General features: G+C 36.1%; 1 protein-coding gene across 1 annotated transcript; it reads left to right on the top strand.

The window, feature by feature from the left end:
• Positions 1-3596: 3596 nt before the first annotated feature.
• Positions 3597-5542, top strand: LOC140804986 (1-aminocyclopropane-1-carboxylate synthase 3-like). The gene is made up of 4 exons (XM_073161164.1): positions 3597-3861; positions 3978-4109; positions 4214-4374; positions 4465-5542. The coding sequence occupies exons 1-4, from the start codon at positions 3718-3720 to the stop codon at positions 5432-5434; spliced, it is 1407 nt and encodes a 468-aa protein (XP_073017265.1). The 5' UTR covers positions 3597-3717; the 3' UTR covers positions 5435-5542.
• Positions 5543-15325: the final 9783 nt, after the last annotated feature.

The raw sequence follows: 15325 nt of genomic DNA, 5'->3' as shown, positions 1-15325 counted from the left end.
AGAAAATTAAATATACATGTACTAAAAAGTATGAACAAAAAGACCAATTATGCGCTTGAAAAATAAAACCAAACCTTGACATTTTTCTTTGAGTGTGGAAAATGATTTAATACAATTGACTCTTGAACGTGAGATCCCGTCCCAAATTTGGGATCATGGTATCATATGGCTGCACATGACCTTAATTTTAAGTTTATAATTATAGACTCTCCGTAACGTAATGATCGTCAATTTATTTAAATTATCTAAAATAAATTATTTGTAGCTAGCTAGTATCAAAATTTATTTAAAATGTAAATAATATTTGTTATTTCAAAAAGAACAATTTTTTTTTTAATATACAATATAAAAGTCAAAAAATATACCTAAATGACAGCGATAATAACTTTGCTTACTTTTGGTGGTCAAGCCTCCAAAGTGGTCTAACAAATCCCTCAAACTTGAATAATGGAAATCAAACATCGCGATTAAGCAATTAATTAGCTGTCCCTCACTTTTATGGGGTTTAAGTTTATTCAACAAAATTTTCCAAAAAGAGAATCAATCGAACTGGCTTCAAAATCAGCAGCTCCCGCCTCCCTTTCATGATTTTTACCCAAATCATAATTAAAACAATAACTATTTTTTTAGCCTAAAAATGGAATTATTGATGAATCAATTGGCTGATTCTAATGGCGAAACTCATTGTTTTTGAAGTAATTGTTACTCTGTCATTCCCGCACGCCTCATTTCTTTCTTTGGTGAAATGACAGTCGGCTAAAATAATACGATGAAATGGCCATTGAATATTGATAAAATCATTATGAAATCACCATTTTTCAACCATTCATGCTTCGATAATTATTACGTTGTCAATTTACTGTTAGCATTGTCAAAATCCTTGTTCATAACTTAGCGACAAATTAAAAGTTTTGGCACAATCAAAAGCGATTTATTTACCCAAGTAAATTCTTACAACTCTTTCATTTGATTATTTTCTTAGTATACTATGATATTTTATAGTTAATTCATGTTTATCGCAATGAATCCAAATTCTACTATATATATTTGATATTCTGTTTCTTTGTGTTCTTAATAATAAATTATCCTGTTATATATAGAATACTTAATCATTATATCTAATGTTACATAAAATATAGGGTTTACACACACACATTGCACCGGATCGGAGCACACAATTTACAATTTTTTCCCCTATATTGTAATTAATTTAAAAAGTAAATATATGTTGAAAAAGTTTTTGTTTTGTTTTTTATTTTGTTTGAACAGTTTTTACGTTTTTAATAAAATCTATCTTATTTCTGCTTCATGTTTTTATTTTTATTTTGTTCTCAGAGGTCACTAATTTTTTTAATTAGAATGAAAAAAAAAAGATGAAGTATATTATATTATATATTGTATAGGTGCCTACATTATGTACTTATTAGTTAGAGTTTTTGAGAATAATTGTTTTGGGTATTCCGTAATTTTTGTGCAAAAAATCTAGGAAAGCAATCGAAATATGATGGTTGGATACTGTACAATTTAAAAAATTAAATTAAAACGTTATCATCAATAAATTTTGCTAGTGGCAATCATTTGATCATACAATTTAAAGCGTCCTTACCCGTACAACATGAGACCTGCCATGTGAGAATAGAGTGTCCATGATAAAAGCAAGAATGTGAGCGAACTATGTTCGGTCATTTTGGGTACATAGACCTCGAAGCTTAACCTCGAGTTGCCGATCACTCGGGAAGCGCTTCAAAACTTTTCAAACCTTGAGAAATAACTGGAAAAGCCTAAAATGTAGTGAAAATGGAGGGATGATTCTTAAATATGATGTGATAAATTTGATTTTTGGATGACCTATATTTATAAGCGGAGTTCGAAAGCTCAGAACTCTGATTTGGATGGTCCGAACTATACATGTCGCTTGCCTCTCGACACCTCACAGTTAAGAAGCTCCAATCTCTATCTGAACTCAATGTGTCAACCCTCATTTCACACGATACTTCAGAAGCTCCGATTGAACTAACTTAAGAGGCTCGAATTTGGATGTTGAATAATTACATAGTAATGACACTTAATCATGTTTAAATAACACTTTATTCATTATTGAACTTTAGTCATTGGACAATTGAAGTCATGTGTACAATTCTCATATATTGCTAGAAGTGAAATTATTGGGATGCAATAATGACCAAGCTAAGAGAGAAATCGATACGTGATATTTTAACTTATGCACAGTTTAAAATATTTGAGTTGCAACATTATCAACATCTACATTTTTAGTAAGAGTGGTCTCATGTGAGACCGTCTCACGGATCATAATCTGTGAGACGGGTCAACCCTACCCATATTCACAATAAAAAGTAATACTCTTAGCATAAAAAGTAATACTCTTAGCATAAAAAGTAATACTTTTTTATGGGTGACCCAAATAAGATATCCGTCTCATAAATACGATCCGTGAGACCGTCTCACACAAGTTTTTGCCTTTTAGTAAAGTGGTAAGCGTTTTATTATATACACTAACATATTTATTAGAACAATCATAAAATGAACCATAATTTAAGGCACAATCTGTTATGTGTCTATGTATATATATAGAGTGGGTCTCTTGTGAGATCGTCTCACGGATCTTAATCCGTGAGAAATCCGTGAGACGGTTCAATCATACCCATATTCACAATAAAAATTAATACTTTTAGAATAAAAAGTAATACTTTTTCATGAATAACCCAAATAAGAGATCTGTCTCACAAATACGACCTATAAGACCGTCTCACACAAGTTTTTGTCATATATATTTATAGATATAGATATAGATATATTTCTCTCAAAAATTAGGAATGGTTGACTTGTAGTGAAAAGGTTGTTGGGTTGTTAGCATCATAAAACCAAATTAATTATATGCTAGGAAATTTTTTTAAAAAAAAAATTGAGAGAGAGAAGAGAGGGAGGGAGAATGTTAGTGGCCGACCTGAAAGTAAAAATGGGCCACACTGGTTGGCGATGCTATGGACCAAACCACGGTAGCAGGTCCAATTTAAGATGGGCTTTGTCCCACTTTTCCCATTATGTCTTTACTCGGTGGATTCATTGTCGGTCGAGTTTTCTCTATTTCAACATTTGGTAAAATCTAATGTTGAATATGTCAAACTAAATATATTTAGCACCTCAATTTTATTTTTCAAACTTTTCATGCTTCAAAATTAAATAGCTTACAGTAATTAAATGTCAAAATAAAAACACATTATAGCCTATTAGATGTCAGTCGACATGGTATTGATATTGTTGATATGTCTGCTGATGTAATCGACTGAAATTGAGATTCGACGAAAATTAAAGAAAGCAGCCACATATCTCTTAGTCTAGTTGTTACCATTTTATCATTATAATAAAGTGAGAGTATAATAAACTTACACCAAATGATGCAAACTACTTGAAATGCAATTTAATGAAGTGAGAATAAAGTAAACCCTGTGAGTTATATTCACATAATAACTGTGGGATCAAAAACATGCTGTCATGTCCACTCCTTTACTGCCCCCAACAACTATATAAGCCCCCGCCCCCCTATAAGCCAAGATAGCAACATGCCACAATTCTTTCTCAAGAAACACAAACATTTTCTAACATCTCTCTCTATAAAACTTTTTTATCTTATTTTCGGAAATTACTTGTAAATTTTGAGCATCAAATTCAATCACTTTGTTGAGAAAACTTACAAAAATGACTCTCTCGAGCAAAGCCACGTGTAATTCCCATGGCCAAGATTCTTCCTACTTTCTGGGATGGCAGGAGTACGAGAAGAATCCCTACGATAAGGTCAAGAATCCCAACGGAATCATACAGATGGGTCTTGCAGAGAATCAAGTATGTTTGTATTTCCTTTTTTACTGGGATTTGGATTTGGTTTTTGTACCGTGTTTTTTTCTTGATATTATGGGTACTGTTGATTTTTTAACAAGTTTGTGTTCATATTTCTGCAGCTCTCTTTTGATTTACTCGAATCATGGCTGGCGGAAAACCCAGATGCAGCAGGGTTTAAGAGAAATGGAGAGTCCATTTTCAGAGAGCTGGCTCTCTTTCAAGATTATCATGGCCTTCCTGCTTTCAAGAATGTAAGCATGCAATATTAACAACTAACACAAAATATAAATTTAATTATAAATAGTATATATTTTATTATAAAACTGTGTATAATTTTTTTAATAATTATTTTCAGGCAATGGTGCAATTTATGGCTGAAATAAGAGGAAACAAAGTCAGCTTCGACCCGAATAAGCTTGTACTCACCGCAGGCGCTACCTCCGCCAATGAAACTCTCATTTTTTGCCTTGCTGAGCCCGGCGAGGCTTTTCTTCTCCCAACTCCATATTATCCAGGGTACGTAGAATATTAATGGATGTCTCACTTTAATGAATTATATTGAAGGACATAGAATTTAGTCTGATTAAAGTTGGTTAATTAATGCAGTTTCGATAGAGACCTCAAGTGGCGAACCGGAGTCGAAATCGTTCCGATTCAGTGCACCAGCTCTAATGGCTACAAAATCACTGCACCAGCACTCGAAGAGGCGTATCAACTAGCCCATAAACGTAATTTAAAAGTTAAGGGAGTATTAGTGACTAATCCCTCTAATCCTTTGGGGATAACCCTTACCCGCCACGAGCTTGATCTACTGATTAACTTTATCGATGCGAAAGGAATCCATCTGATCAGCGACGAGATTTATTCTGGGACCGTTTTTAACTCGCCGAGTTTTGTCAGCATCATGGAGGTTTTGGTGAACCGGAATTACGTCAACACGGAAGTTTGGAACCGGGTTCACATCGTGTACAGCCTCTCCAAAGATCTTGGCCTTCCGGGGTTCCGCGTCGGAGCCATCTACTCCAATGATCAGCTCGTTGTGGCGGCAGCCACCAAGATGTCGAGTTTCGGGCTGGTTTCGTCCCAGACTCAGTATCTTCTGTCCGCCATGCTTTCGGACAAGAAGTTTGCGAAAAATTACATTGTTGAGAATCAGAAAAGGCTCAAAAACAGGCATGCAATGCTTGTTAACGGCCTGAAAGCAACCGGGATTTCGTGTTTGGAGAGTAATGCTGGATTATTCTGCTGGGTGGACATGAGGCATCTTTTAAGCTCCAAAACCTTTGAAGCAGAAATGGATCTATGGAAGAAAATTGTTTACGAAGTCGGGTTGAATATCTCGCCCGGTTCTTCGTGCCATTGTGACGAACCGGGTTGGTTCCGGGTTTGTTTCGCCAACATGTCGGAGGACACACTAGACCTCGCAATCCGACGTATAAAGTCATTCGTCAACACCATTTCTTCAAGTAAAATTAGTAAAGGTTTTTCTCACAGTTCAAGCAAGAATCCGAGAAGAAAGTCACTGGCCAAGTGGGTTTTTCGGCTATCGTTTAACGACCGGGAACGTGAACGATGAACGATAGTCTGTGTCGACACCCCGATTCGATTTTTTTCTCAATATTTTCATGTTGAGTTACGAGTTAATTTTGTATAATTTTTTTCCCATTTTCTTTTCATGTAAAGAGAGCGCTCGGTCCATCACGTGGACTTGAAGTGATTTGCTCCACATTAATTCCATTGTTAACTTGGAAGTGTTTTACTCCGTATTGATTCAATCTTTATTAATCCCTTTTTTAAAGTTGCATAAAATCTTCTCGAAATAATCAAAATCATTCTTGATAAATTTATTTATTTACTTCTTCATTTGAACATAAATTTAATTTTTAGACTATTTGTGTCAGTTGCCTCGGCGACATTAACGGCAAAAGACAATGAGGAAATACATTGTTGCCGACGTTGGACTTTATGAAATGGGAAATACTATATAAAATAATTGTCAACCGATGGACTTTATTCAACATTGTGCGAACCCCGGATAATTAGCATTGTAGTACGAGTCGAAGAATGTAATTTTTTAAATTAGGGTTTGATGCCAAAAGTCTTTGCCTCTTCGGCTGCTGGAAGAAACCAGGAAAACCCTAGCTCGATCGCAAGTTTGTCAAATCCTCTTTTGCACGACAAATGAAGTAAAGTCAAGGAAATTTGGAATGGTGTTAGGCACCGTTTTGGTCCATGAAAACTATATTCACGTAACATGTTGAGTGTATTTATTATCACACGATTCATCATTTCATCTCACGATTACTTTCATTTTTTATCATTTCATCCTACAAATTAAATGACACCAGTGTATAATATATTACAATCAATATGTTATTGAATATATATAATTTTCCTGAGCCGAGTGACATCTCACACCATCTTTTTTCGCTTAGTTCTTCATTCATTGTATATATTATTACTTAAATTTGAATTAAGGGTATTAATCCCACCTCTTAACATAGTATTTCATTGGAAGATACGTTCAAATAATCTCCTTTTTATATACGATTTAAATCTAACTTTAAATTTTCTCAAGATAGATTATTTGCATAATTTTTAATCAAGAGCTCAATTTTCTTCTTTTCTAAGAAAAATGGATCATATAAGCACAAGGGTTTCTTTTCATGAGTTTGAATGGCATCCAGTCCCTCTCAATTCTCGTTTTATGTTCTTACTTTAAATCTGCGAGTGGATTTACTTCTGTAGCATAGATGATATAATTAGTAATCAGATACCTACGATATATGCCTACAATATGTCATTCTAAAACTTACTATATCATATCTTTCATATGTTTTGAGCTATAAATCAATTATAACTTTTTATTATTATTTTAATTTTTATTTTAAAAAATATTTAAAAAAAAAAAAAAACAGAACTAGCTAGGGTCCGAATTTCTGTCTATGTTCCCATGTTCTTGCTGACCATATCCACGTGCTTTAATCTCGGGAAGTGTCTGAAGTGATTTCGTGGTTTATTTTATTTTACTAATTCATGGGTTTTCATGTTTATTTTTTTAAAAAAATTAGCTAGCTTTTTTAAAAAGTTTCCTACGAGATGTATTCTTGAAACGGGCTAAAAAGTCATGAATAATTATATCATGGAAATATATGCAGAAAATCATACTTCAGGTAATTAAAGTAATTTTGAAAAAAAACATTTTTTCATCTAATGGTTTTTAACCTCAAAATTTTAAAATAAAGTGCAATACAAAGATTACTACGCAACTAATTATATTAAAACCCAGATAACAATTTGCCATTTTACTTATCGACTAATCTAAAAAATATATCCTAGCTACTAGCTAGCTAGTAGATGTGCGACCTAGTAAAAAAATATTACTAATTACCATTTCTTTTCAATGAAGATGATAAATATCACACAGTTATTATTATGTCATGTTGACAACTATTTGATATCTATTCATGTTTGTTTTGATGACGTGAGAACCTGCTGCCGATATCTTTAAATCAGTGCGCATTGGATAAACTATCTGGCTAATACAATAAATTTTAAATCACGTTATTCAGGTAAATCGCATTAGACAAGTCCTCTGCAACAGGCTCACCCGAGAAACTATTGGTAGGGGTAATCAAATTTAATTCATGATCATTGGACAAATACTCACCTACTTCACCAACTCAGATATCTTATTGGAACGATTTGATATATGTTTTCATTACACGAAATTGATTGATTAGGAGCGCTACTATACAAATTTATTCTACAATTCTCCAAATCATTTCACCATCGTATATATTGAATTCATATGGCAGTTTAATGAGAAAATAACATTTTATCCTTGTTACTTGAAAATTTTCTATTTTTAATCTTATTAGAGGTCAATTCACTATCTTAATCCACTAATTTAATTTTTTTTCAAGTTTAGTCATTTTTAACTTAAATGTTGTCATGGTGTCGAACATTTTAGCACGCCATGTCACACATCATCATTGTTTGACCTCACGTCATTATTTCTAAGCGTTACGCTAGCATTTCAATGAAAAATAATTAAAATTGAAAAATATTTATAAATTAGTTTAATAATACTTTAAACTGATCGATAATTAAGGCCAGACATGCATGAAAGCCACACAAGTTAAAGGACCACAAATATATTTTTCTACTGTTGTAATCGTCTCGAACCAAAAATCGGAAGCATATTCAACTACATGATTCGTTATATATAGGTGTAGATAATATTGAGCTATTTCAACCGAAAATATACCTCCCTCTTAAAAAAATAAAAAGGAAAACAAATCTAAAAGGAGCACTAACGAATCATGATATTTATACCAAACCCCAACTTTTCTACTAAAATCAGATTCTTTTGAGATATGTGTACAAAAGTGAAGCTGTAAAGGATCCACGAGCTTTACACAAATGACTTTCTTGTCTAGTTAGGCATTGGTCTGTAGCTTCCAAGAAATTTCAAGATCCAACTAAACTCCAAAAATGACCAATTATTTTTTCCTTCTTTCTGCTCTCAGGATCCCATCTTCTTAATTTCTTGGGCAGATCACACAAATCAAGCCTTTAATATGCTTATAAAAAACAAAGATTGAAGTTAACAAAGGAGGGGACTACTAATTGGTGGGCTTGCATGGAGGCCAACTCCAGACATGAACCCCTTAGCTTTATGGAGTTGTTTCCTGTCGTACGACTACAGAGTAAACACTTTGTCGACATAATTACTAATTTTCCAACTCTTTGCGGGCTAATTAAATCGGGTTATTAGCGTTCAAATCTTGCTTTTGAATGAAGAAAAAAATAATAACTGTTGTATTTTGGGTTATTGTTTAGTGCTTTGGAGGGACATTTCCTCCTTGGTATGCACCATAGTTGATCAAAATGACATCGCAAAAGCCAAACGGCGTAATCAGGGTTCAGAATTAATTAGATTACCAAACACCTGATATACGAAATATTACGTTTTTTTACAAATTATGTTCAGGTTCTGATTCATGGCAATTCTGGGAAAAAGATCCGGGGGTGAAAAGAGCCTGATGTCCACCGGTCAGGTCTTCCAACTAGGATTAATTAAGTCATTCCCTGTTCGTGAAATATCTCATATTTTGAACAATGAACCATTACTGGGTGTGGTATACCATAGAGTACCGTATCCAAAAATACATACCGTATATCGTACCGAAAATTACAGTATTAAAAATACTTATGCCAAAACCGTACCGAAAATTTTGATATTTTCAGTATTTATAGCATACCGATTATATTGAAATATTGTGGTATATTGCGATTTCAGTACGGTGTCGGTATATACCGTTTATATCGAAAAAGTATTTTATAAAAAAAATTAGCTTATTATTTAAAATATTATATATATTTTAATTTTTATATTTCGATATATAACAAAAAAATTCAAATTTCAAAACGTTACCTAAAATTTTGGTATCAATACTGTACCACACAAATTTTTTGATAAATTCAGAATTTTTCGGTACGATAACCTAAATATACCATAAATTCAATGTTTTTTTTCTCATCCCTACCATTACTATTACTTATAAAAGATGCTCAGGAATAATTTTTAATCATACAGGTTGATATATAATGGCATCTACGCTTTTTCCGTTCTTGTTTTCTTTTCCTCAGATTTAATTTTTCATATTTATTTCCCAATATGTATCCTAATTAAACTTAACAAGCAAAAAACTATGAAATTTTGATCGTTCCATTCTTTTCATTATATCTGTATTTATCTTATTGTACTGTAAAATCATGGTGTACATAGTTGAATAATTATTTGACAAGTCAATCGCTCAACAACAAATTCTCTAAATTTCATCTTCAAGCGTTTTAGTCTTTTTTATTATATTTCCAAGTATTTTAGGTCATCTTCATTCCAGATTTTATCAAATTTATTGTAATTTCTATAATTGCAGATGCCTAGAGATTTATGAATATAAAATCATGTTGGGAGTTTTTTTCTTCAATTTCTAGTGTTGTTCAATCCGTTTCCTTTATTTCGGTGTATATCAGTTTATGAGATTATAACTTATGATTGAATTCAATATTTATTTTCATTTGATTTGTAGAAGTTAGATTTTTATGTTTTTTTATACAAATTGAAACTTTTAGCACCTGGCACGCCCGCATTTCAAAATATTATACAAACACCAACATTAGGCTGAATTTGTTACTTATTCTTAATATATCTTAAGTTTGAACATTAGTTTTTTTAGCACGTTTTATACGTACATCCATGCTTAAAGCTTAGATATAGATAAAGTTTTTGAAGTTTCTTTGTTTCATGTGAAATGTGGTTAGTAATGGTTGTCAATCGTGAAATATGAAAAATTGCAATATAATTGTGACTTGGTATGTTGGTCTTTTCGCGGTTTGTGTTTTCCAGAATGGCATTGACATGATGCTCATGTTTGCAACGTCGCATCAACATTCCCGCGGAATAAGAACTAAATTTATCGAAACAAAATATCAAAATTGTCAAAAACTGAAAGATGCGAGACTATAACTCAATTGTGACAGCATTGATGACCGAAATAGTAAATAGGCAAACGTTTAAGTACCAAAATGGTAAATCACCTCATGAAATACATATTTTATTAACTATAATAACTGTTATAGTGTGCAAGATATGAACTGGAAATTTATTCTATATTTGCACTAACTGTTTACAAGGAACAAGCAAGCTTCTATTTATAGTAGTTGGTCAAACAAGGAAACGTAAAACACCTAAAACACGTTTATTGGAATACCCAAATATACTAGCTAACACCCCCCCCTCAAGCTTGGTACAAATTATAAAGACCAAGCTTGGACAGTAAAAAATGATGGTGATCTTTGCTCAAACTTTTCGTGAAAACATCAGCAAGTTGATGATCCGTAGAGATATGAGTTGTTTGAATAATTCCCAACTTGAGCTTTTCTCGGATCAAATGGCAATCAATTTCAATATGCTTAGTGCGTTCATGATACATGGGGTTGGAAGCAATGTGAAGTGCAGCTTTGTTGTCGCAAAACAAACGTGCTGGACTAGGTAGAGTAAGACCCATGTCAGTGAGTAAACCACGAATCCATACAATCTCACAAGTTGTAGCTGCCATAGCACGATATTCAGCTTCGGCTGAGGAACGTGAGATGGTGTTTTGTTTCTTGGTACGCCAAGAAATCAAGGAGGTGCCAAGTTGAATGCAAAAACCAGTCAATGAACGTCGAGACATGGGGCACGAAGCCCAGTCAGAATCACAATAAGCCGAGAGTGTGAAGGAGTTCTGTGAAGACAATAAAATACCCAAGCCAGGAGAACCTTTCAAATATTTTACCACACGAATAGCAGCATCCATGTGAGACTTCTTTGGAGAATGCATGAACTGACTTAGGTGCTGCACAACATAACAAATATCTGGACGTGTAATGGTAAGATATATCAAGCGTCAACCTTTGATAGACATCACGATCAGGAAGGCAGGAATCAGTAGTTGATGGAGTAGAAGATTGATTGATGTTGGAGTCTAATTCCGCAGTGGTCAATTTGAGGTGTTGCTCCATTGGAGTATCAAAGGGTTTGCTGCTAGAAATGTCTGTATCCTCAATAAGTTCTAATGCATATTTTCGTTGATTAAGAAATAGACCAGCTGGGGAATGAGCTACCTCAATGCCTAAAAATATTTCAAACGACCAAGATCCCGGATTTGTAACTGAGAATGCAAAAAACGCATCAAATCATTGATCATATCCTCATTACTCCCTGTAATCACGATGTCATCAATGTATACAACAAGAAGCACAATATGTTCGGAACTCTTTTTAACAAACAATGAATGATCATGCTGAGATTGTATGTGTATGATCAGAATTCTAATAAAAAGTATGCAATTAACTTAACAATTAGAGATAACACAACATGCAATCGAAGTCTAGAATAACTCAAAAATAAAATATTCAATACAACCATATCGAATCAAAACAATACCGATAAACTAAACCAACCAGATACTCACGTCCTCCTCCTGCTCCTCCTGAGCTGTCCAACCTGAGGCCTGCCCCGTGGGAATGGGGTGTCCAAGAATAAACAAAACCGAGGACGTGAGCGATAAGAACGCCCAGTACAAAAGTATGAGTATACAGACCTATATGAAATGCACATGCTATGATCATGATACCGGGGTAGTCAAGAAACAGGAATCACAAAGGATCTCAAACTGCTCAGTCTAGAGGCGCCAAGTGGATAGTGCCGCGCGGTCCAACCTCTGGGTCACTGCATCCACTACAAGACAGACGTGGACCTAAAATGTCCCGGACCACCGAAGCCCTCCCGACCCGTCGGCCACTGTGTACTCTCGGTGTCCATGCGTCCACAAGACAGGGCTGAGCGGCCCCAAGATATAGCTTATCTCGAAAGAGATACAGCTCAACAGTAAAGGCTATCTCGAAGAAGATACGGCTCAACATGAAATGCAACGTGCAGTAATAAACGTGACATAATAGCATGCATCATATGACATATATCAATGCACCACATAATCATGCAACACATATAAGAATGTATACTCAACCAGGATATCTCGGATAGTACTTTCGTACCTCTATCACAGCAATCCTAATCCACTGGAACCACCAGACAACAGGTCTAATCCAAGCCTATTCATCAAGTGAAAACCATCACTAAACTTATCTACCAGACTTAACTAGATAATCCTGAGATAAATACTGATAAAATTCCAAACCTTCGTCCGTCGCTAGCCCGCTGATGCCGCTAGCTCCCAACTAGAGCACAGCTCTGCTACAAGACCAGCAGCTCCCCGCTAGTGCCCAAATCTCGGAACAAGACTAGAACCTGTCAGAAACGACTGAAATGCTATGGAATTCTCTGAATTGGCGAGTCAAAATGAGGAAATCCGACCACTATTTATAGGCCATGTTCGGATCCTCCGAACACCACTTCGGAACGTCCGAACGCTACGTGTCCATTGGCTCTTGACAGCTCATGATCGGATCCTCCGATCATACACTTCGGACCGTCCGAACATGCACGTGTCCAGCTGCTCTTGACACCTCATGATCGGATCCACCGAACCTACACTTCGGAACGTCCGAACTCCCACGTGTCGATCAACTCTTGACACCTAATGATCGGATCCACCGAACTCACTTCGGACCTTCCGACCTCTTCGGTGCTTCCGAACCATCTTCAGACCTTCCGATCATGATCAATCACCATTAGTCCGTTAATTACCCAATTCGGCATTCGGGCTACTACATTCTCCCCCCCTTAAAAACGATTTCGTCCTCGAAATCAAGCTTAGAGGATGAACAAAACGAAACAACTCTCCATGCGCTCTAACCAATCCTCCGCATCATCGGGAGTCTCACCGCCAACTAAAGGCTTAGGCCCCATCTGCATGAAACGATGCATATCAAAACGCCTAGGACCATCCCGACGATGACGATGGTCACGATGCCGCCTACGATCGTCCTGGTCACCCCAACGACCTACACTTCCCTGACTACTCTCATCACCAAAGTGGTCAGCCATTGCTACAACAATAGAATGGAGAAACTAGTAAATTGGTCAACGGAAATCCCAAAACAGAATCTATATCCCAAAATCGCATGCATGCTCTGATACCATAAATGTAGTGACCCGTTCCAGAATCACCTACTAATTAAAAATTAAGCATGCAATTAACCTAATTAACAATAATCAGAGATAACAGCGGAAAAGTCAACAACAATACCGATTATACAACCCAATCGAAGTCTAGAATAACTCAAAAATAAAATATTCAATACAACCATATCGAATCAAAACAATACCGATAAACTAAACCAACCAGATACTCACGTCCTCCTCCTGCTCCTCCTGAGCTGTCCAACCTGAGGCCTGCCCCGTGGGAATGGGGTGTCCAAGAATAAACAAAACCGAGGACGTGAGCGATAAGAACGCCCAGTACAAAAGTATGAGTATACAGACCTATATGAAATGCACATGCTATGATCATGATACCGGGGTAGTCAAGAAACAGGAATCACAAAGGATCTCAAACTGCTCAGTCTAGAGGCGCCAAGTGGATAGTGCCGCGCGGTCCAACCTCTGGGTCACTGCATCCACTACAAGACAGACGTGGACCTAAAATGTCCCGGACCACCGAAGCCCTCCCGACCCGTCGGCCACTGTGTACTCTCGGTGTCCATGCGTCCACAAGACAGGGCTGAGCGGCCCCAAGATATAGCTTATCTCGAAAGAGATACAGCTCAACAGTAAAGGCTATCTCGAAGAAGATACGGCTCAACATGAAATGCAACGTGCAGTAATAAACGTGACATAATAGCATGCATCATATGACATATATCAATGCACCACATAATCATGCAACACATATAAGAATGTATACTCAACCAGGATATCTCGGATAGTACTTTCGTACCTCTATCACAGCAATCCTAATCCACTGGAACCACCAGACAACAGGTCTAATCCAAGCCTATTCATCAAGTGAAAACCATCACTAAACTTATCTACCAGACTTAACTAGATAATCCTGAGATAAATACTGATAAAATTCCAAACCTTCGTCCGTCGCTAGCCCGCTGATGCCGCTAGCTCCCAACTAGAGCACAGCTCTGCTACAAGACCAGCAGCTCCCCGCTAGTGCCCAAATCTCGGAACAATATCCTGAAGCAGTCATAATGCAGCAAATTTGAGATTCCATTGTCGAGACGCTTGCTTAAGTCCATATAAGATTGCGGGAGACGACACACACCTTATGTTCATTGTAAATATGATAACCAAGCGGCAATGACATGAGAATCTCTTCATCTAGATCCCCTTGAATAAATGCAGTGGCCACATCCATTTGTGTAAGGGGCCATTGAAAAGCAGCTGGCCAAGCTCATAAAGCACCGAATGGTGACAAATTGTGGCCGTAGGCGAAACAGTATCATGAAAAATCTATTCCTGGTTGCTGAGTGTACCCCTTCGCAACAAGACGAGCTTTGAACTTGGCTACTTACCCATCAGAGTTGTGTTTAACCTTGTAAACCCAACGACATCCAATGGGTTTAACCTTTAAGGGAAGATCAATAACGTCCCAAGTATGATTCGATTCCAAAGCAGCAAGTTCCAAGTCCATTGCTGACTTCCATCTAGGATCCTGAACGGCCTCATGATAAGAATGAGGTTCACAGATAGAAGAAAGAGCAGTCACAAAATGCTGGTAAGGAGGCGAAATTTTGGAATAGGAAAGGTGATTGGATAAAGAGTACACACATTGAGAAGCATGACTCCGAGGAAATGTAGAACAAGAGTAATCTTTGGTCCAACTAAGGGCGACTCGTATCCTAGATGAACGTCGTAAAGGGGGAAAACATTCGGATCATGTATCTGTAAAGGGGAAGACTCAGGGACATGTTGAAAAAACTCAGAAAGCTCTGGACTAGGAAC

Source organism: Primulina eburnea, chromosome 11, assembly GCF_022965805.1.
Source record: "Primulina eburnea isolate SZY01 chromosome 11, ASM2296580v1, whole genome shotgun sequence".
Taxonomy (NCBI): Eukaryota; Viridiplantae; Streptophyta; class Magnoliopsida; order Lamiales; family Gesneriaceae; genus Primulina; species Primulina eburnea.
This window is presented reverse-complemented; position numbering and strand designations above follow the sequence as displayed.

Coding starts and splice junctions, on each gene's coding strand:
- LOC140804986 (XM_073161164.1), top strand. CDS start 3,718: ATGACTCTCTCGAGCAAAGCCACGTGTAATTCCCATGGCCAAGATTCT. Junction 3,862..3,977: donor TGGGTCTTGCAGAGAATCAA/GTATGTTTGTAT, acceptor ATATTTCTGCAG/CTCTCTTTTGATTTACTCGA. Junction 4,375..4,464: donor CCAACTCCATATTATCCAGG/GTACGTAGAATA, acceptor TAATTAATGCAG/TTTCGATAGAGACCTCAAGT.